Below are 23337 nucleotides of genomic sequence, written 5' to 3'. Positions count from 1 at the left end.
TGGAGCCAGTGGAACCCAGTGCTTCTGGGCTTTCTTCTCATGCCTAAGGGACTTAGGACGTACTAAGTCCTCAGGGGCAGAGCTGGTGGATGGAGCGTCTCATTTTTAGAAAGGGAAGACTTAGTCCCATGCTTATGGGGAATGCTTCCAAATGTCCCGAGTAGGCCCTACCACGGGGTCTGTAGGGATGGATTCTCCAGCACTGAAGTTGGACTTTGTAGCAGGAGGAGCACTCCTTGCTGATTCAGGCCAATGTACGCGGCGGGAGGGAGGGACATTGTTCAGGGGCCTGGGTCTGATTGGGGTCTCATGGCCGTCTCTATGAGGTATTTATGGAGGCAAAGTGTCCGCCCTTCTCAGGTACCGCTGGGGAGGGACTAATAGAAACTGCACCAAGCTGCAATGTGAGCTCCCCGATGTGGAACACACCCCGCTGGTGCCTGCTCGCTCCACTACTTTAGTGGGAGAGCGCTCTCTGTCCTCCTCCTTCTTCTTGTGCAACACCGACGAATGGGACCGACGATGGGCACTTGCACTGGAGGAGGTCTTTGGCACTGGGGAATGGCGGTGCCAGGGGTCCTTGGAGCCGAGTCCCTTCTTGGCACCATGGCCTCCCTTACCAAGACTGGTGCGCGCCGCACCGAAGTGCCAGGCTTGGGGTTGGACGCCACCTGGGTTGGCTGTGGACAAAGGGCTGACCCCACAAGCTGCAGTTTCCGCCTAAAGTCCCTCTCCTTTTTGGTCCTTGGTCTGAAGCCTTTGTAGACTTTGCACTTGTCTGTTTGGTGTGCCTCTCCCAGGCACTTCAGATAGGAGTCATGTGGGTCTCCCTTTGGCATAGGCTTCAGGCAGGACCCACATGGCTTGAAACCCTGAGACCGAGACATGCCCCAGTTCCCGGGAGGAGAAACAAGATGGGTGGGTGACCCCCAACTGAAACTTATCTAAACTAACAATCTATTTATACTAATTATAAGATTTTAACTATTTACAGGTAACACTGAACGAAAGTCTGCTACAGGATTGCTTGCTGTTCACAAGAGAGAAGCTACTCCAATGACCGTCACTGGCAGCAAGAAGGGACTGAAGAGGCGGTGGGTCAGCAGGGACCTATATACACTGCCATTAAGGCGCCACTCCAGGGGGCTCCACAGCTGACCCAATGCTAAGGGGAAAACCTTCCGATGACTGTGCATGTGGTGTGCACACACCTACTTGGAATCGACATGAGTAATCGCTCGAAGAAGAATTAACAAAATGATTTACAACGGTTTATTTAGAATGACATCAGAGATGAGGACACTGGAGGTTCCAGCCCAGACCATGCAGTGCTGAAAATGAACTGAAAAGGTGGTCAGACCACCCCACCATTTATCTCTGTGACAGACCCAGACCAGTGTAGAAAGAATAGTAAATATGGCAGGCGACCAGCTTGGCTTAACAGTGAAATCCTTGCTGCTCTTAAACACAAAAAAGAAGCTTACAAGAAGTGGAAGATTGGACAAATGACCAGGGAAGAGTATAAAAATATTGCTCGGGGATGCAGGAGTGAAATCAGGAAGGCCAAATCACACCTGGAGTTGCAGCTAGCAAGAGATGTTAAGAGTAACAAGAAGGGTTTCTTCAGGTATGTTAGCAACAAGAAGAAAGTCAAGGAAAGTGTGGGCCCCTTACTGAATGAGGGAGGCAACCTAGTGACAAAGGATGTGGAAAAAGCTAATGTACTCAATGCTTTTTTTACCTCTGTCTTCACAAACAAGGTCAGCTCCCAGACTACTGCACTGGGTAGCACAGCATGGGGAGGAGGTGACCAGCCCTCTGTGGAGAAAGAAGTGGTTCGGGACTATTTAGAAAAGCTGGATAACCACAAATCCATGGGGCCGGATGCACTGCATCCGAGAGTGCTAAAGGAGTTGGCGGATGTGATTGCAGAGCCATTGGCCATTATCTTTGAAAACTCATGGTGATCCGGGGAAGTCCCGGACGACTGGAAAAAGGCTAATGTAGTGCCCATCTTTAAAAAAGGGAAGGAGGAGGATCCTGGGAACTACAGGCCAGTCAGCCTCACCTCAGCCCCTGGAAAAATCATGGAGCAGGTCCTCAAGGAATCAATTCTGAAGCACTTAGAGGAGAGGAAAATGATCAGGAACAGTCAGCCTGGATTCACCAAGGGCAAGTCATGCCTGACTAATCTAATTGCCTTCTATGACGAGATAACTGGCTCTGTGGATGAGGGGAAAGCGGTGGACGTGTTGTTCCTTGACTAGCAAAGCTTTTGACACGGTCTCCCACAGTATTCTTGCCAGCAAGTTAAAGAAGTATGGGCTGGATGAATGGACTATAATTATGGGCTGGATGAATGGATAGAAAGTTGGCTAGATTGTCCGGCTCAACGGGTAGTGATCAATGGCTCCATGTCTAGTTGGCAGCCGGTATCAAGTGGAGTGCCCCAAGGGTCGGTCCTCGGGCCGGTTTTGTTCAATATCTTCATAAATGATCTGGAGGATGGTGTGGATTGCACTCTCAGCAAGTTTGCAGATGACACTAAACTGGGAGGAGTGGTAGATACGCTGGAGGGTAGAGATAGGATACAGAGGGCCCTAGACAAATTAGAGGATTGGGCCAAAAGAAATCTGATGAGGTTCAACAAGGACAAGTGCAGAGTCCTGCACTTAGGACGGAAGAATCCAATGCACTGCTACAGACTAGGGACCGAATGGCTATGCAGCAGATCTGCAGAAAAGGACCTACGGGTTACAGTGGACGAGAAGCTGGATATGAGTCAACAGTGTGCCCTTGTTGCCAAGAAGGCCAATGGCATTTTGGGATGTATACGTAAGGGCATTGCCAGCAGATCGAGGGACGAGATCGTTCCCCTCTATTCAACATTGGTGAGGCCTCATCTGGAGTACTGTGTCCAGTTTTGGGCCCCTACAAGAAGGATGTGGAAAAATTGGAAAACGTCCAGCGGAGGGCAACAAAAATGATTAGGGAACTAGAACACATGACCTATGAGGAGAGGCTGAGGGAACTGGGATTGTTTAGTCTGCGGAGGAGAGAATGAGGGGGGATTTGATAGCTGCTTTCAACTACCTGAAAGGGAGTTCCAAAGAGGATGGCTCTAGACTGTTCTCAGTGGTAGCTGATGACAGAACAAGGAGTAATGGTCTCAAGCTGCAGTGGGGGAGGTTTAGGTTGGATATTAAGAAAAACTTTTTCACTAGGAGGGTGGTGAAACACTGGAATGCGTTACCTAGGGAGGTGGTGGAATCTCCTTCCTCAGATATTTTTAAGGTCAGGCTTGACAAAGCCCTGTCTGGGATGATTTAGTTGGGGATTGGTCCTGCTTTGTGCAGGGGGTTGGACTAGATGACCTCCTCAGGTCCCTTCCAACCCTGATATTCTATGATTCTATGATTCAGTGGGGTACAGGAGTCTGGTAGAAGGCAAATATTCTAGCCACTAGATGAACAGTTTTCTGTTCCCTGAGTGACCAGAGCAGGGGCTGCCCCAGAACAATCAAGAACCTGCTAGAACCAATTAAGACAGGCAAGCTAATTAAGACCTCTGGAGCCAATTAAGAACATACTAGAATCAATTCTGGCAGGCAGACTAATCAGGACATCTGGTTTAAAAAGGACCTCCCATCAGTTAGGGATGTGTGTGTGCAAGGACTGAGAAGGCGTGCTGCTGGAGGACTAAGGAGTACAAGCATGATCAGGCTTCAGGAGGATGATCCTGCAGTGAGGGTAAAGAAGGTATTGGGAGGAGGCCATGGGGAAGTAGCCCAGGGAGCTGTAGCTGTCACGCAGCTGTTACAAGAGACACTGTAGACAGTTGCAATCCACAGGGCCCTGGGCTGAAACCCAGAGTAGAGGGCAGGCCCGGGTTCCCCCCATTCCCCTCAACTCCCTATTTGAGACAAGAGGAGGTGACCTGGACTGTGGGTCCCACCAGAGGGGAAGGTCCCTGGCCTATCCCCTGACCCACTAAGTGGGTCAGCAGAGACTGCAGGGATTGTGCTACTCCCTTTCCCCATGCTGGCCAGTGATGAGGTTAGCTGAGTGAACGGCAGGTTTAAGCCACTAGCAAAAGTGGCCAAACTGAGAGCTGCCATGAATCTCTGAGGCAAGGAAATCCGCCAATAAGCACAGGACCCACCAAGGCAGAGGAGGAACTTAGTCACACACCTCAGTTGGAAGCACGAGGCGAGCCAGGGTGCATGCATGGACCACAGACATTACTTTCAAATTCTCTGACTCTGGAGGCATGCTGCTCATGCAGAACCCACAGTGGAATACAATAGGGACCATCACTCAAAGAAGAACACATGATTTGGGGAAAATTCAGGATGGGGAGGGGGGGGAAGGGGTCACCTTGCTAGGTGTAACCAAGGCTTGTGGAGGCCAGAGTGTAGCTGTGGTGTAGCAAGCAGGCTGCTGGAGTCAGAGCTGCTGGTCCAGCATGACTTGTCACACAGACATTCAGTGCAGGCTTGTCTGCTGGCTGGGAGCACCCAGACAAGGGAGCTACAGCAGCCAAACATTTGAAGGCATTCAGGGATCCAGGACAGGCAGTAACACAACCCCTGACTGGTCTGGATTGCTCCCTGCTACCTCCATTCTACCGCACAAAGGCCCAGGAAAATCCAGCCCATTGGAACTGAGATGCCCTAGAAGTTATTCCAAATACTGTGATCAAAAGTCTCCGCAAGGTTTGAAATTCTACAATGGAAGGAATGTTTGTTTACAGGGATGCTGTCATTACTGAAACAAGAGTGTGAAAAATCAGGAAATGCAGTGGCAAAGTTGCCCTAACACCCTTAACTCTGACCCTGTGCTCTTGTTCACTAGGTGACAGCCACTGAGTCACATCAGAGAGTTACAGATATTTGGAAGGGCCAGTCAGGGGGCTTGTCTAAAGTGGGAAAAGCCATCCAGTTAGAACACAGGTTAACTAACTGGTAACCTACAATCAGCTAACACAATTTGACACACAAGTCTAATCTACACAGTCTGATACATTGTGTTAGTCAAGGTGTGCTCTAACAGGATGCATTCTCGCAGCTGAGCCAAGCCCAAGATGCATCTTGAAGGGTGGATGTGGAAGAATGGAGGCTACATGTCAGTGCAATTTTTGTTGAAATAAAGGGGGGTCTGTGTTTGGGGTCCTAGGGCCATGTATGAAGGGGATTTCTACAGTATGGTAGTTGATGACATTTTCAGTACACAGCAGGGTCCAAATCCCTTGTCTGTAAAGCACCTTGTTTACTTTTGGCGCTCTATAAATAACAATGTAACTCCAATCCTGACATCATTCCAGTAGTTCCGGCACCCTGGTTTGTATTGGAATGTAACTGAGGTCATGGTGCCGCATGGCTGTAAGAGATGGGGCAGGGAGACTGCTGGTGGATAGGCAGAAGGTGGCTATTCATATGGGTCAGAGCAAAAGCTGTTTGTGGAAGCCCAGCTATGAATTTCCTGACTTCAATGCCTTGCTTTTTCAACCTGAATCTTAGCACTGAATTTCTAGGTTTTCCAACAGCTTTTGTTTTATTATAATTAAAACCTTCCAATGGCATTGTTTTAACATACTGATAAGCTTGTAAAAAGTTATTTATGTCTTAATGAGATATGGGCCAGAGCTGGACAATTCCCTTCCGCTCCCCACATCTGAATGTAGAGGGGTTTGGAGCGAGGGCACTGGTTTGGCATCTCTAATCTAACATGTAGCAACATGGTGTAGATTCTCTTCCGATACAGAAACTATTCTCTGCAGGAATTATCGGTGTGATGGGAAGTGAAATATGTCAGTGAAAATCACATTTTCAAATCAAACACTCCACAGTGCAGTATTTAGCCTGCTTGATGAAATCAAGTTCAGCTATGGGAGCCTGTGACCAGCCGGATTCAGACTGGCAATGGTGATGGAGTTTATAGCTTCCACAGGCTGCATCTTTCCAAGCCAATTCATATAACAACCAGGGAAGCAAAGAAACTCTGCTGGAACCTGGCTGAGTGCTCAGATGTATACGAATCTGTCAGAAATGATTCTGAAATGTTGCACCCATGCTTGTCTGCAGTACCTCCCATCCAGGGCAACTGAATGACCAGCTCAGAAGTTTCCAGACTTAGCCATTAATGAGATGGCACTTAAGACTTTATAAACACGAGAAGAATTTTTCAGAAAGTGAAATACAACTAATTTTTTCCAAGTCTCATATCCCAGAAACCCCTCATTGGATTAACCTCAATGTCTCCTCTCCACGTATATTCTCCCTAGAGCCCAGGCAAGTGCCATTTCAAGCCGAAACGATGAGCAGGGGGTGAGAAAATTAGAGGGGCAGTCCATCAAAATCAGGCTTATACCGGAAACTGAATTATGCTGCCATATGATCTGCTAGACGACACTGAAACAGGGAAGGTGACCGTCGCTTCTGAACTGTTACTATTCTTGGATACGACCTAGAGATAAGATCCACGTCAAAGCCAGAGAGGGTATTTCGGGCAAGCAGCATTTCCATTCAAATAGTAACGTGAAGGTTACTGTCAACATGGCACCGCACTTACCTTCACCAGATTCAGGGGGTTTGCTTTGCTGCCCATTTCGCTTGCAGTCAGGCCAATGTTGATCACAGTCTGGGAGACATTGGGTCGAGCAGAGGCTTTCCGTGCTGAGCGAGAAAGATGGAGACTATGAATTCCAACAGTAAGAAGATCATTCAATCATTGTCTAATCTTCCAAGGTCTCATCACCAATTACAAATGGCTGTTGAGCCAAGGGCACAGACGTACCTCTCAGGTGCACCTCACTGCAAGGGAGGCCATTCCTGTAATCCCCAAATTACCTATGTTACCCCCATCGCACTTTCAGTCTGAAATTTTACACCAGAAAGGCGTCGTCATGAAGCTGCAGGAGTCATTCACACAGCAGGGTGGGGTTCTGCTGCCTTTCGCATTCCCTGGGCGCTCCTCACACTGCGCCCCACATTTGGGCCTTGGTAATGAGAGGTCTGGCCCAGAAACTCTTAGCAAATATCTGCCAACAAAGGTCTGCTCGGGGCCCTAAACCCCACCCACGGCTCTCACACACACAGGAGCAAATGGCAAAAGGTGCCCTGGACACTTCCCTGGCCCTGAGCCAGAGGCAGCCAAGCAAGGAGATAAAGCCTGCCCTGGACAACTCAGGCAGTAGGCTTAGGTCAGTGCAGAGGAACAGAGACCTTGCCATACGATTGGGTCACTCCTCTGAACAGAGCAAGAACTTGCCTGCAGGAGATGCCATTACTGAGCGGGATTCTCTGGCCTGTGCTATGCAGGTCAGGCTAGACAATCACAATGGTCACTGCATGCCGGCATTACCCCCCACCACACCGTATTACTCTGTGTGACCCTCCCCCATGGGCCGGCATTACCCGCCACCGCACCGTGTTACTCTGTGTGACCCTGCCCCCATGGGCCTGCATTACCCCCCACCGCACCGTGTTACTCTGTGTGACCCTCCCCCATGGGCCGGCATTACCCCCCACCGCACCGTGTTACTCTGTGTGACCCTCCCCCATGGGCCGGCATTACCCCCCACCGCACCGTGTTACTCTGTGTGACCCTCCCCCATGGGCCGGCATTACCCGCCACCGCACCGTGTTACTCTGTGTGACCCTGCCCCCATGGGCCTGCATTACCCCCCACCGCACCGTGTTACTCTGTGTGACCCTGCCCCCATGGGCCTGCATTACCCCCCACCGCACCGTGTTACTCTGTGTGACCCTCCCCCATGGGCCGGCATTACCCCCCACCGCACCGTGTTACTCTGTGTGACCCTGCCCCCATGGGCCTGCATTACCCCCCACCGCACCGTGTTACTCTGTGTGACCCTCCCCCATGGGCCGGCATTGCCCCCCACCGCACCGTGTTACTCTGTGTGACCCTCCCCCATGGGCCGGCATTACCCCCCACCGCACCGTGTTACTCTGTGTGACCCTCCCCCATGGGCCGGCATTACCCCCCACCGCACCGTGTTACTCTGTGTGACCCTCCCCCATGGGCCGGCATTGCCCCCCACCGCACCGTGTTACTCTGTGTGACCCTGCCCCCATGGGCCTGCATTACAACCCAGTAGGCTGTACTTCATCCCCAGTAGGCTGCTTGGGACTGTTTTTTTCTAAATACCATCCTGGGAGATGCAGGAAAGCACTAGGAGGCTCACAGGAGGAAGCCTCTCTGCTTCACACCACAACATGATCCCTAGCCCTAAAGGGGACTTCGTTGAGCCCCACCACAGGTTAACGGCCTTGTCTGAGGGGGTGAGGAGTTGCCCCTGCAGGAGTTCAGTCTGCAGACTCTTCACGCCAGCACCACAGAGAGTCCACAGCCTCCCAGCAAGACACTTGAGACCATCAGACCTGAATTCCGCCCCAGCTTGCCCTGCCTGGATTAGCCGAGGGGTGCCTAATCGCGCCTCTGCTGCACTGCCCTGTGAGCGAGGGGCAATGGGGACGTGCCAGCCTTGCAGAAAACGCTGCGCTCATGCTGCATGCTGGGACAGTCCCGCTCTCCCCTGCAGCACTTGGCAGTGGAAAGCCCAGTGCCACCCTGCCATGTGAGGGGGCTGCATAGCACAGTTCAAACCAGGAAACTCACCTTTGGGCGGATTTTCTGCCTCCTCCTCCAGCTCCTCCAGCTCTTTGGGAGAGAATTTCATGATATGGGACACCACATGGGTCCCCACCAGCACGGTACGCCCAAAAGCTCGCTGCTCCACCACAAAGATGCTTAGGGGTGGGTGCAGGTACACCTGCTCCGGCAGCTCCTGAAAAGAGCCTCTCATACTGTCACCAGGGCTGCGGGGGGGTGTTCCGCAGACAGCTCAGAGTCTGGCTTATAGCTCACTTGTGTCCAGCTGGCAGGTAAGGGCTGCGCTCCGGTGAGCTCCTAGCACAGCGGCCCTGATGCTCCCTATGCAGGTAGGTCCTGGCAGCGCCAGTGCTGGGACCCAGCTCCTCAGTTCTGAACTGGAGCCCTGCCCATGCCGCGCCAGCAGGCAGTCGCTGATGCTGGCTGAATTGATTCATGCCATGGAGAGTTCTTTCCCATCAGCAGCTGGTCTTTAATGGGCCCCAGTTCCCCAGAGGGGGAACCCAGCTGGGGCTGAACCCAGTCTGCAGGTATGCGCCCATTCTCCAGAAACACGAGCCGTGGAAACTCTGCCTCTCCCCTCCTCGCTAAAGCCCTACCCCAGAGCTAGCGGGCCCTGGCAGTGAGCACTGCTCCCTACTTACCACGTTGATGTATTTGACCAGCTCGTTGAAGTTGGGGTTCTCTTTGTATGACACAATCACTTCCGATTCCACTTTCTTCCCGGCACATTCGATGATCACCTGGGGCTGATCTACCTCAAACAGGTTCACACGTTTCAAGTCTCGCAGGCCCCAAAACAGGATCTGAACAGCAGGAGCCAAGTGCGTCAGCTGCTCTAGGCACTCAGCACTCTTCACACGAGCCTTCCCAGCCGCCAATCCCTCACCCCTACGAGTGGCAATCACCCCCAATCCACCCACCTAAACCCCAGTACTAATCTCACTATACCCTGTCCAGCTGCCAGATGGTCCCTCATCCCCACAGGTAACCAGCATCACCATCTGCTAACCCTTCCCACGTCCCTGGCAGTCAGACCCCTCTTTCCAACACAGGAGGAGTGAGGGCTGCTCCTCACCCACCCAGACGCCCCCAGGAGGAAAACACTGGACACTTCATCAACAGCAAATGAATGTGCCAGTCTGGAGGTGGGCAGACTCAGCAGAGCAATTTGGGGGTAGATGAGTGAGAGCTAACGGCGCTGTCTCACAGCCAGGCTCCTCTGTTCAGTGTGATCGGGAGTTAATCAAACAACATGGGACACTTTCCAGGTGAGATGCTGGATGAAATGGGGGCTTGTGACCCAACACACTACTGTATACACACCCTACACTTTGCGATCGTCTCTATACAAAATACATCTTGTGAGGTAGCATTTGAAAACTAAACTCACTCGTCAATAATATACTGGTGAAACACATATAGCAACACGACATGTAAAGTTAAAGTTGTGACTGACATGCATTCACCAGACAAGCCTGGGGAGGGGTAAACAAGTTTCTCAAAGACAAAGGACAAGCTGACACCTCTAGCCAGGTGTCGTCAAAGTTGATTGACCATCACTGGTCACATGGCCAGTCTTTGGCAGTGAAGTGGGGCAGGAAGAAATCGATCTGCATTTTAACAAACAACATGGAAGCTCTTTCCCCATGAGACCCCTGTGTCTCCATCCTCATAGCTGGAAGGAACTTTGTCTAGTGACACTCAGGAAAATGCATTGCAAAGGGTGACTAGAGTATAGAAGGGAGGGGCAAAAACACCCCTGGTAGGTTTGTGTCTTTCTCTCTCTCTCTCTCACCTGAGAAGACCAAGGAACTAGCCTTTGGACTTTGGGAGGGATTCCGACCTCAGAATTTGGCCAGCCTTCGTGCTGAGAACATGTAATAAGGATTTCACCTTGAACCAAGTCTATTTGTTCAGTTTTAGTGACTAGAAAATGCTTTATCTTTATGTCTTTTGTAAACATTTCTAACTTCCATGCCTTATACTTGTACTCACTTAAAATCTCTCTCCGTGTAGTTAAATAAACTTGTTCTATTCTTCTTTAATCAAAACTAATCCAGTAGTGTGTTTAAACTAAATTGTTTGGTAACTGCAGTTAAGGTAACAAACTGTTGTACATTGACCCCTTACAAGGCTCAAGGGACCTCCAGTATCTGGACTGCCAAGGAGAGGGCTGGAGAGTGCAGAACATACATTTGGGGAAAGTCCAGGACTGGAAGTGTGTTGGGGTCACCCACCAAGTGGAAACCAAGGCTGGTGGAGTGTTGTTGGCAGGCTGTTGCTATGCGCAGACACTCGAAGTGACCTGCATGCTCTCTGGCTGTTTGTGAGGAGCCCAGGGTGGGAGATACAGCAGCAAAGCATTGTGAGGCACCCCAGGATGCAGAGCAGGTGATGACAGCCCCTCTCCAGCCTGGATTGCACCCCAAAATGAGATAGGGCCGGTGGGTAGGTGTCGCCCCAGTTCCAAGCCATACTCACTTCTGGCCTGCCAAAGTCCCTGGTGTGAGGAGGCAGCACAGACATGTTTGAGTCCCAGGTATTGTGTCAGTCCCTTCCCTAACCCCCTGCCATAAAGTCACGGTGCACTGGTACCAGTCAGAGGAAACTCTGCTCAGAACTCTACTGAAAGCCACAGTACCTCTATGCGGAATTCTTTGAGGATGGGCCGGACTCCCTCTGGGATAATGAAGCGTCCAGAACGGGGGTCCTCCAGGAAGTCTGGCTCCTTGGGTTCCACGTCTTTGGGCACTGAAGGCTGGACAGATGGAAATGGCCAGGCCACACAGAAATTAAGGAGCTTGTCTCTCCTGCCCCACAACATCCCCTCATTCACCTACCCACCCATCTCTCCCATATCCAGCTTTGTCCTCCTCCTTCAGTGCTGCCCATTGATACTGGGGGGCCCTCCCACGATGAGAGTGCTCCTCTCTGCTTGAGGATGTGGCTAGAGCAGGGAGCCCAGCATCATGCCCCAGGTGTTAATCTGCCCAGCCCAGATAGCAGGAAGCAGCTGGAACAAGCTGCCATGCACCTCTTACCACACTGCTACCCCAGAGAAGCCAGTTACCTCCAAGTAGCCACTGTAATCCAGCTCGATCAGCTCAAAGGTAGCAATTAATTCCCCTGCTGCTCTGGGTCCTTTGTAAATGTCAAAAAACTGCAGGGCAGGTTTGCAGTATGGTTCATCCACCAGCTTCACCTGTGGAGTAGCAAAGGCCCGGCCAAGGAATTCCGGAGAACCCTACAGACAAGAAGGAGCAGCCACTGGATACTGCCTCAGCATGCTCACGGCGTTTCAGGCCCCAGTACAACATGCCAGAATGGGCTTAATCCCCACCAGGTGTAAGTTCTGCAAAGTCACTGGAAAGACTCTCTCTCCATCTCTGACCACCACGCACTGCTGCAGCAAACTGCTGCAGGGAGCCCAAGGCAGGGCACTCAGTACTGGGCGTACATTCAGAAAGGACTCAAACCACACCTCCCATCCTGGCAGGGCCAGCTCCAGGCACCAGCAAAACAAGCAGGTGCTTGGGGCGGCAGATTTCTAGGGGCGGCATTCCGGCGCCAGCCATGCCACCCCTAGAAATGTGCCCCCACCGACCCAGCTCGCCTCTGCTCCACCCTCCGCCTGCTCCCCTGAGCATGCCGCCGCCACTCCGCTTCTCCCAGGCTTGCCGCGCGCTAAACAGCTGTTTTGCCCGGCAAGCCTGGGAGGGAGGGAGAAGCCAAGCGGCGGCGCTCAGGGGAGGCGGCATTGGTGGAGCGGAGGCGAGCTGGGGCAGGGAGCGGTTCCTCTACCCCCCCCATTACTTCCTGCTCTCCCCCCCTGCTCACCTCCGCTCCGCCTGCTCCCCTGAATGCACTGCCTCTCCCTTGCCTGAGAGGGAGGGGGGAGAAGTGGAGCGGCAGGGTGTTCAGGGGAGCAGAGGTGAGCTAGGGCGGGGGGCCTGCAGGGGGCAGGGAACCACAGGAAGCAATGGGGGTGGGAAATGCAGCACGCCCGGGGGAGGAGGCGGGGCTAGGGATTTGGGGAAGGGGCAGAGTTGGGGCGGAGCTGGGGGAGGGCATGAAAAAAAAGCGAGGGCAGCCAAAAATTTTTTTTGCTTGGGGCAGCAAAAATCCTAGAGCCGGCCCTGCTTCCTGGGCTTTCCGCTGACAGAACCATAAAACCCTAGGCACTTAGCTGACCAGCCCAGTCTTCCTCTTGTTATCTTTATAGGTGAGGGCTTCAGGAGAGCATAGGGATTGGCTCTTCTTATCTGCAATGCTAATGGCCCAATCTGAACTGTGGAAAATGTAACCAGATACCACAGAAATGGGTGCAATACAGAACAAGGCAAGGAACGCCTTCCTCTCACTGACAATGCAGCATTGCCTTCCTGCATTTCAACAATCATTGCATGCCCTGTATCTACCAGAGTGAGACTTCAAGTTATTTACAGTATGGGCCTGGTCTCCTTGCTTGTAAATTACCTGTATATCTAGGATGGTCTGTAAATAATAAAACCTGTGACTACTATTGAGAATTAAAGCCGTGTGTGTAAGACAATGCATGCATCTATGTATATGGCTCATATACAAAAAATGTTAAATTAAGGGTATTTAAGTTGCAAAGTCCAGCCCTCAAAAGTTAGGAAATGACCAAATTGGCCACTGTAATTCAGTCCCCTTGTGTGTTTGCATTATTATTAGACAGGCTTCTGTTATGTGATCAGATGCTGCTTTTTCCACATGCTCCATGTCCTATTCCGAACACAGCATGGACAGCGTTCAGGAACCTGTTCCGCGTTTCTTTCTAGCCTCAGTATTCAGTGTGTGGCCAATTTTACAATTGGGGAACTGATCCAGGAAGACAAAGTGACTTGCCAAGGCCACACAAAGAATCAGTGGCAGAACCAAGACCAGAACTCAGGGCCACCTGAAGCCCAGCCCTTTGCTCATTCATTCAACCACACTTCCTTACTGCCAGAGGTGCTGAGCATCCACCGCACCCGACAAGTTGAGCTGCAGCTGTGAATACGCAGCACGTCTGTATATCAAGTGTCTCAAGCTGGACACCCACAAAACGAGGAACACACAGTGGCCACCTGCTACAATTGTGGTACCAACGTCACACAGAGAGACCGTGGAAAAGACAAGGATGGAATCCAGGTCTCCATTCAACCGCCTTAGCCCCAAGACTAGCCTTTCTTCCTGCAATCCACTGCCTCGTTCCTATACACCTTTCAACTTCTAGTGTGCATGCGGCAAGGCCTACAGACAACAGCCTCCTTTGTTACACACCCCGACTCATCCCCTGAGCACCGTCCATCCTGTGCACCGCAGGACACAAGGGTCCTGTGAAAAAGACAGTAGGTGATCATGTAATGAAAGACCATATCAAAAGGCAGGTTGCCAGTTCTGGCATTTCCTAGCTTTGAAGAGATGGACTTTGCAACCCTAACAACATTATGTTAACAGTTTTTTGGGACTGTAATATGATTTCATGTGATATTCAGTTCAGTTTATTTTACAAGGCCTGTACATTTTCAGTTTTCACTGTGCTGCTGCACTCGGTAGTGAAGACACATAACTGCGCTGCATCAAGGAGGTTTTGGCAGCTGGGTGGGGACAGCTGGGCTTTGGCACCAGCGGAGGCAGCTAGGAATGGTGGGAAACACATATTAGCATGATCATGCTGTGGTTCAGTTTGACAGTCACATTCAGTGTGTTACGAATAGACTGCGACACCTCCACTTGGGTCTGTAAGTGAAAAATAGCCCAGATTCTCGGCTGCACCAAAAAAGATGTCAGGGCAGGTCTGCATCATCCGGCCACAGCAGAGGTTAGAGCATGCTCAGAGCTTGTCACAGGGCAGGCTGGGCTTGTAAGGCGTGCTGGGATCAGTCCCACCTGTGTCCAGTGATCCCCCCAATGGGGTGCCCATGTGATGGGTTCAGGCTTGGGCCAGGCGACCGGGGATCATGTGATGGTAGCCCAGGGCAGGGCTATGTGTGAGGGGGCCTGTTCTCTCAGAGAGATGGGGAGATCGGGGCTGGGAAGGCCTGGGCCAGGCCTGATACAAGGGTCACTGAGAGCTGGGAAAGAGGCTGTCCCTACCAGCCAGAGGGAGAGGCTTAGCTGCAACTACCTGCAGTGAGCCACAACCTCAAAAACCTTCCAAGGGGATTATGAGCCTGGAGGAACCAAATGGACTGTGGCACCTAGGCTGGGCCTAGTGAGCTGCAGGGAAGGTGGCTGAGAGTCTAGCTCGGAGTTAAACTGCTCTTGTTAGGTTAGTAAAGCAGGCCTCAGATGGGAGAGTAACTTAAAGCACCAGTTGAGGTGATTTGACTAAGGAAGGAGGAAGCTGAGGCAGTCGGGGGGCTGACACTGGGTGTGGTAAGACTGTTACAGACCTGCTCAGACTTCCGCCTTTGGGCCTCTGGACCACAGCAAGCCCCTGCCACATCTCCTGTGCACAGGCTGAGCTGGGGCAGTGCAGCGGCCTGTCTGGGCACTGACTTAGAACTGTGCCACACAGCGTAATTTGCAGCTTGGCAGGTCTGGTTGCTTTCCAGACTGCAAACCAGAATCCAGCTCAGTGTTTGCATGTGAACCATCCTCTCCTCTACGAGCTCCTCACTTCTCCAGGCTGGCGGCAACTCGGCTGGCTTCACTCATCACACACACACAGCTCCACTGGTTGGCACCACCAGAGCAGACTGACAACAGGAAGCTTGTCAAAGCCCTCCCCAAAGAACCACTCCTGGTGGCTCCAACCTCCCTGCAGCTTTGAGCTGCTGGTATAGGTAAGATCTAATCACAGGAGCGGAGGCAGAGCAAATTGGTGCAGTCGTCCATGTGACGTCCTGTATCTGGACAGACATTCCTTCAGCTTTCCCCAGACTCCTGCACACACTGAGCTTATGGACATAGAGGGACAGGGTCATTCTGTCATACTTACAAATTTATTATGGTCAAAGATACTGATGACAACAACAGGGGTCTCGGTCTTCAAATCCTCTCTCCGCCCATCAATAATCAGCTGATCATATAAAAGTAGCTCATTCCACAATGGGCTCAGGGTTTCCTCCAAGGTCTGCATGGAGAACGATCAGGATTAATAGAGCTCAGCAGAGTCTCTTGAATTCAGTCAAGTTCATACTTAAAATGGCCCTTTAAGGAAGCAGTGGGGGGTGGGGGAGGCTGCAGACATCCCTTCCCCAAAGCAGGGCGAGAGGGACTATAGAGCACACACAAAAACACACACACACACACCCCTCAGTGCAGTGTGTGCATGGCCAATGCCTTCAAGAGCAGGAGATAAGAGAATTCTGGGGGCTGATCTGGGCATTTGCCAGTCTCCCTCAGATACAACTGTTGTCACCAAAGATTCCTTAAATATTCACACTGCTCAGTGCAGGCCTGGCACGAACAATGAAAGGAAACCGAGATTAACAGTGGACAAGCCACAGGTTCACAGGTGGCCTTGTAAATAGCCTGTGGCTAGTAGATAAAGAAAGAGTAAGAAGAATGATGTATGATAATCTGCAGCTTTGCTTACTAGCAGCTTGTGGACAGTTCATGACCTGTACAGGGATTGGTTACCAAAATTAGTAACCCAATTACAAAGTGTGATACAATGTAACATGGAATGTGCATGAGTCACTTTGGTTTAGAATATTTATACATGGAATGTGTATGAGTCACTTTGGTTTAGAATATTTATACAATCTGATTGATTTTTGTGTGCTTTGGCAAACCCCTAAACACATCCCCTCAGCACAGGATTGCTATATGCCAATAAAAAACTGTCAGAGACGCGTCCAGATTTGAGCTACTTCCTTGGGAACAGAGTGTGGAAAGTCTCAGAGAAAAATCCCAACACTCAGAGGGCATGAAAATGTCTCCACAGCTGGAGTCAGGTAATTGGACGGTCTCCTCCTGTGATGCCAGCTTCCAACACTGCAAGCAGTAACTGGTTTGGTCCACAGGTGAGTTTCCTGAGGTGAAGGAGATGGGTTGCAGTAGGACCAGAGAGACCTTACCCGGGTGGTCTGGCACTGAGTCGAAAACACCACTCTTGCAAATGGGTCTGAAAGGCCATTGTCGTCAGCAGGCAGGATCCCCCGAGCCTGGTACAAGTGAGCTCGCAGCTGGAAGTAACTGAAGTCTGGCAAGACAAAGCAGAAATCACTGGCTGCTATGAGATCCGAGTAATTATACCCTTGGCACTCTTGGGAGAGAGTTTCCAGGCGGGCCCAGAGGGTGGGGGGGGCCCTCAGAGGCGAGGAGGGCAGACGGCAGCACCTTTACAGGTGTCTGCTGAAGTGCTTTGGATCAGTATATCTCAATATAGCTTGGGCTAGGCAGTCCACTTTCGGTTAATTTCTTTGTCCCCAGTGACAACTAGTGTTCTAGAGTCTTTGGGGGGTTAATTTTGGAGTGATTTGCTATGAACATGTGCCCCTCAGAGCTGCATCAGGCCTCAGCAAAGCCAGTGAATTACTGGACAGGTCTTGAGCAGGTTACACACCCTAGAAATCGGGACCCAGCCAGTGACTCTCCAGTAGCTTATGAAGCAACAGTGCCCCTTTCTCACTGGGGGGTCCCTGTGACATTCTGCCAGAACTTTCAACCCTAGAGCCGTGGTTCTCAACCCGCAGCCCGGGGGGCATTTGCAGCCCAATCAGCACACAGCTGTGGCCCATGTGACATCCTCAGGGCCGTAGAGGTAGTATTGGATGCGGACCACAATGGCAAATAGGTTGAGAACCACTGCCCCAGGGACACAGGTTGTCCATGGCAGGCTGAGGTGCCCTGCTCTCTCTGCCCCCCACGCTAGCAGGTCTCTGCCATCTGTACAGAAGGAGATGGCAGCACTCTGAATGCTGCTGTGGCAAACACACATTCCCGTAAGCCAAAAAGGCTCTTGGCGGAGCCCACATCCAGGCGCCCAGGCAGGACTCGCTCAGCTCACTGCTCTCTCATTTGTTTTCAGTTTAGCCACCAGTGGGACTGTAGAGTAACCAGGGCAGTCTGTGCTCACCGTCCCTGCTGAGCCGGCTGGGCGGCATGTGTGCTGGAAGCTGCTCTGTCTGCTGGCCGCTCTCATAGATGGGCTTGAATTCCTCAGGCAGTTCTGCAGTGCTGTTCTTCACATACTTGGTCACCCCCAGCCACATATAGATCTCTAGTTTCGCAAAGATCTCTCCAGTGCGTGACCCTGGGACCTTGGAGTGCAGAAGGTTAGTTTCACTTCCCATCCAGACCCACAGGCCATCAGAGACTATATCGCATGCCGGTGATTAGCAGTGCACCATCACTGTGCCTGCAGCTTTACACGTGGGTCTGAAGGGCAGCTGGGCGGGGATCAAATTTTCTGTTTCTTGGGAAATTCCACAATCTCAAAAAAAATGTTATGTTCCAGAGGAAACCAAAACTTTCAAAGCTTCACATGAAACAAAATTTTAAAAAATAATGTGTTTCACAATCAAAATGGTTTGTTTCCATAAAATCAAAATATTTCCTTCCAATTCTACCTTTTTTATAATATTAAAGAAATTTTGAAATGAAGTGGTTTCTAAACAAAAACCAAAACATTCTGTTCTGCAAATGATGAAATGTTCCCATGTCAAAACGTTCCAAATGCTTTGTGCTGGTTTTTTTTTAAATGAAAACAACCACGCTGTGAGAGGAGAAGTCAAGTAAATCTTTACCCAGTCCTGGAGCTCACTTGTTTGGATCTGGTATAGAAACGAGCAGTATTCTCACTATGCAATTAGACTGTTTGGCTTTTACTAGTCTTACAAATTCTCTCTCAGATACAGAACCAATAATTAGAGCTGGTGAAGGAAGGGAGACGAACATGGAATGAAATAAGCAGGAATATGGTTAGGTTTTTCACATAAACTCTACCTTTAAAAAGACGGTCTGGATCTTTGCACAGTCCTTGCCTTTCTCCTCTTCTACTACAGAGTAGAGGACATTCTGTGCAGGAATTCTTGTGCATGCCACTCGCTTATTATTGCTGAACATCCAGAGTAGGACATCGGGGAGCGTGCACTGGGGCTGGAAGATATAGGCAATGCAGAGTCTCAGAGAGAATGTCCCCATGAGGGAATATAGATGATCCAGTCCTGCTTCCACCAAAGTTAATGGCACAACTCCCACTCTGCTGAGTGCTTGGCACTTCTGAAAATCAAGTCACTTGCTAGGTGCTTAACTGTGGCTTTAGGGGCCTAACTTTAGGTGACATTTTTTGAAAATCTTGATTACGTAATACATGTTATTTCTCTTAGTAGGTGCAATATACAAGATACAAAGATAATGTTGCTTAGTGAACTTCACTTCTGCATTTCCTGACTTTGACAATTAAAATGTGTATCCTAACTTAGGTTTTTGCATTTAATTTCCTGGCAGTTTTTAAAGGTGACCTGCAAAGATTTTTGCATAGAGTTGTATATTTCTTGCGTTGCTCTTGTTTTTTCATTAAAAATATCTGGAATATCCAACCTTCTCTGTTCTCACTGACAGACTCCTGGGGAGATCAGAGCGGGTGGAGTGAGAGCTTTCTGTGCCCTCAGATGAATGGGGCACTGAATCTTTTCTCCCAAGTGTTTGTGACTGAAGGCGTGTCTATATTAATGTGAGCCAGGGCCAGATGAGCTCTCCTCTGCCATCTAGTGATGAACTGAGGGAAAAGACTTCAGGAGCAGACCATATTTGCACAGACACATCCACTCTACCTAGGTGTTCAGCAGTCAGAGCTGCTTTGCCAACGTGATCAGTTTGGGCTGTTTGGGGTTAAAATGCAGGGGGAGTCCTTACTGTAGGAGCAACAGGCAGAAGAACTGTACTTAGCCTGCCCTGACTGAGGGGATCACCCTAACTTGAGCATCACTTGCTACGCAGGGGCAGGGGTGCCAACTCCAAGTGAAAGTTAGAGGGGGGTGAGAACAGGTGTTCCACACTCTGTTTAAAGCATCTTAGAGACCACTTGAAACATTCTCTCTCCAGTGTTTAAAAATGGAGTTGATCAGACTCAGTTGAGAGGCCCTGTTTCTGTTCAGTGGTCACGACAGCTGACATCACTAATGAGCAGGTCTAGGGGCTGAGCCGGAGACCTAGCGTGGGGCCAGAGCTGCAGTGGAAGGCAAGGCAGAGGCAGCACCAGTGAAATCACGAAGAGCCGGGCTAAGCACTGGAACCTCAGCACATGGCACTGTAGTGATGCCAGCAAGCAGCAGCAGAGATAACAGCGGCAGTAGCGGACGGAGGCGGAGAGCAGCAAGGACAGCAGCTGCAGCAAGAGGCATTGTTCAATGGCCCTCCCTTGACGGGTGGGAGACAAACCCACATGAACACACCCCAGCTGTGTGCAGCGGAGGGAAAGGGGAGTGGCGTGTTAAAGGGACTTTTGTCCATCAGACTTTCATACCGCAAGGTGGCAAACTGAGGCAAAGGACATTGCCCAATGTACTGTGGGGTGAGTGTTTGCTTATGGTTTACGTGCTTTTGAATTATTGTTGCAATGTTTTCCTAAATGAATGTGGGGGGTGTGGGTTGTTATACACAGACTCAGTGCTTGTAAGTGGGGAAGTATCGTCTTTCAGAGATGCCGGGGGTGTGGGGGAGGGTAATTTTCCCAGATTTCTGGGTCGGGGCTCGAGCCGGTTCTGTTCTGCAATGTGAAGAGGAACCCCTAGATATTGAATCTGGCCCTTGTTGCTGCTGACACCACCTAGCAGGAAGGTTACATTAAGACAATGTGTTCTGTGCGGTCACCGCAGTGCAAAACTGTACGGGGTAAACGTATGGCACAGGCCCAGAGTGGGGCACCAGGGCAACTATGGAGACAAACAAAGAAGAGAGGTTTTTTTAAACACTAACTAAAAAAACCTCTTCCCCCTCTTAATTGCTCAGGTTCCAGCCTTTTATGGACAGTTCTAACATAAAAACCACAACCTTTTAAAAAAAAATCTTCCAGGTTTTTTTCACTCCTCAGAGGGAAACACAAGGAGGACACACTAGTTCTTTCCTCCGTGGACACTTTAAAGAAAAACAGACAATTAAAGGGTTGCCTCAGCAGTGTGGTCTATGCAAAAACTTGCATGAAACAACGAAAAGTGTGTGAATTAAAACCGATGTAGTTAGTTTGGCGCCAGTTTGTGTGTGGACACTAATTTCAGAATAAAAGCAATTAAAGTTCCCTTTGCTAAATTGACTTTAGCCCCTTTTATTCTGAAATTAGTGTCCACACGCAAACCGGCACAGAAATAATTACATCGGTTTTAAGAAATTAGTCCGTTTGTAGGTTGACAGACAGTGCTTGGTGCTAGCACTTAGATGGCTTTGACAGGTGCTGAAGTTCACATCTCATTGAGGTAAGGAAAGGGGGGAAGTAAATTCCTGCCTTTGTCTCATTGCTGGCTGGGAACAGCTCTCTACTGGCTGGATTAACAGGGCAGCATCTCATTAGTTAACACTGCGAAGAGGCAGACCTTGTCTGTGTTCAAAGCTACATCCATATCACTGAAGGTGCGAATCCAAACCAAGGGAGTTAAACCCATGCAATACCCACCAGGGACACACACAACCCAAATTAATCCTAGTTTATATGAATTTAGTTTAATTCAGTAAAGAATCAATTAAGGCTTACATTGAGGCAGATCTGGTTTTAATCCAATTAAGAATCATAGAATCTTAGAATATCAGGGTTGGAAGGGACCTCAGGAGGTCATCTAGTCCAACCCCCTGCTCAAAGCAGGACCAATCCCCAATTAAATCATCCCAGCCAGGGCTTTGTCAAGCCTGACCTTAAAAACTTCTAAGGAAGGAGATTCTACCACCTCCCGAGGTAACGCATTCCAGTGTTTCACCACCCTCCTAGTGAAAAAGTTTTTCCTAATATCCAACCTAAACCTCCCCCACTGCAACTTGAGACCATTACTCCTTGTCCTGTCCTCTTCTACCACTGAGAATAGTCTAGAACCATCCTCTCTGGAACCACCTCTCAGGTAGTTGAAAGCAGCTATCAAATCCCCCCTCATTCTTCTCTTCTGCAGACTAAACAATCCCAGTTCCCTCAGCCTCTCCTCATAGGTCATGTGTTCCAGACCCCTAATCATTTTTGTTGCCCTTCGCTGGACTCTCTCCAATTTATCCACATCCTTCTTGTAGTGTGGGGCCCAAAACTGGACACAGTACTCCAGATGAGGCCTCACCAATGTCGAATAGTGGGGGACGATCACGTCCCTCGATCTGCTCGCTATGCCCCTACTTATACATCCCAAAATGCCACTGGCCTTCTTGGCAACAAGGTCACACTGTTGACTCATATCCAGCTTCTCGTCCACTGTCACCCCTAGGTCCTTTTCCGCAGAACTGCTGCCTAGCCATTCGGTCCCTAGTCTGTAGCTGTGCATTGGGTTCTTCCGTCCTAAGTGCAGGACCCTGCACTTATCCTTATTGAACCTCATCAGATTTCTTTTGGCCCAATCCTCCAATTTGTCTAGGTCCCTCTGTATCCTATCCCTGCCCTCCAGCGTATCTACCACTCCTCCCAGTTTAGTATCATCCGCAAATTTGTAAAGAGTATCCACACTACGTTTTCACCGGTTTAATGAATTAGTTTTGTAAACTGATTAAAACTAAACTGTGAGAAAACTTTGAATATAGAAAGGCCCACATTTCTGCTACAGAAAAAGAAACAGAATTGTTTTAAATGAAAGCTCTGAATTTGCAGAATGTGCTCAACACGGCTCCTCCGGGGGAGAGACCCTGAGACAGCAGAACTGGAGATTGTCTCCCTGTTCAAGCGCCCTGCTGCCAAATGGCTGAGATTTGACTGTGTGTCAGACCAGGCCAGGCAGGGACAGACAGCAGCAATGTCACATATAGGCCAGGGATCATTAGGTTCTGCTCACAAATCCCAGCAGATCCACTATTTCTCCATCACTTAGAACCATTTATTCTATCATCTTCTATCACATACACCTTGGACAGAGCAGGTTACAGGGCTGCTACAAGCATGTCAGGCTCTTGTGCCAGATACGGATGGGCCACAGAGCTTCCTACCCCCAGAGGTGCACCAGGGATGTGTTCACCTTCAGACACTAATGCACTGCCAGGAATGGCTGTTGCGAGCGTCAATAAGGTCTGTGGCACACAGTGCCACCTGGTGGCTGATCAGTGTAATACAATCTAACAATACCATCTCTGGGTGAGGGTCCAGCTACTCCTGGGAGCAGGCATGGCCACAGCTGCCTGGGCTCTCGCTGGCACTGACCGCAAGCTCACAGGAGTGTTTACAATCGGAAAAAATAATTCAGAGTAGGGAGGCCACCTGCTTGGCGAGGGAGAGAGTCCAGCCCCCACCCTCCCAACTGGGAAAGAGGGAGCCCAGCCCCCGCCCATCCATGCGGGTGTGGAGAAGGAGAGCCTGGTCTCCACTCACGCAGCCAGCGGGGGCCTGGCCCCCCTCGCCTGCCCGCCCAGAAGTGGGGGGTGCCCGGGGTTCCGGCCAGCGCACATTGTACCTCTTTAGCCAGGGAGCGCAGCTTCCCTAGGATTCTCTTTGCATCATTCACTTTCTCCTTCACGTTGGCTCGAGTCAGCCGCCTCCTCACGCGGAGCCCCTGCTTCGCATACAGGATCTGAACACCAAGCACGCCCGTCACACGCCTGCAGCGCGCCTGACGCCCACCGAGGCCGG

General features: G+C 50.5%; 1 protein-coding gene across 3 annotated transcripts in view; it reads right to left on the bottom strand.

Annotated features, from left to right (window-relative positions):
- The window catches only part of LOC125622207 (fer-1-like protein 4), a 109457-nt gene that overhangs the window by 41495 nt on the left and 44625 nt on the right, over nt 1–23337 (bottom strand). For all 3 annotated transcript variants that reach the window (XM_048819994.2, XM_075118861.1, XM_075118863.1), the window contains exons 21-30: nt 23162–23278; nt 18540–18692; nt 17671–17854; nt 16670–16794; nt 15586–15720; nt 11707–11880; nt 11278–11394; nt 9278–9439; nt 8640–8808; nt 6570–6673 (exon numbers count right to left, since the gene is read on the bottom strand). In XM_048819994.2, coding sequence (XP_048675951.2) covers nt 6570–6673; nt 8640–8808; nt 9278–9439; nt 11278–11394; nt 11707–11880; nt 15586–15720; nt 16670–16794; nt 17671–17854; nt 18540–18692; nt 23162–23278 — 1440 coding nt within the window. The remainder of the gene's footprint in view (nt 1–6569; nt 6674–8639; nt 8809–9277; nt 9440–11277; nt 11395–11706; nt 11881–15585; nt 15721–16669; nt 16795–17670; nt 17855–18539; nt 18693–23161; nt 23279–23337) is intronic.

The sequence above is a fragment of the Caretta caretta genome, chromosome 13 (assembly GCF_965140235.1).
Source record: "Caretta caretta isolate rCarCar2 chromosome 13, rCarCar1.hap1, whole genome shotgun sequence".
Lineage (NCBI taxonomy): Eukaryota > Metazoa > Chordata > Testudines > Cheloniidae > Caretta > Caretta caretta.
The sequence above is the reverse complement of the archived record's forward strand: the minus strand, read 5'-3'. Positions and strand labels throughout refer to the sequence as shown.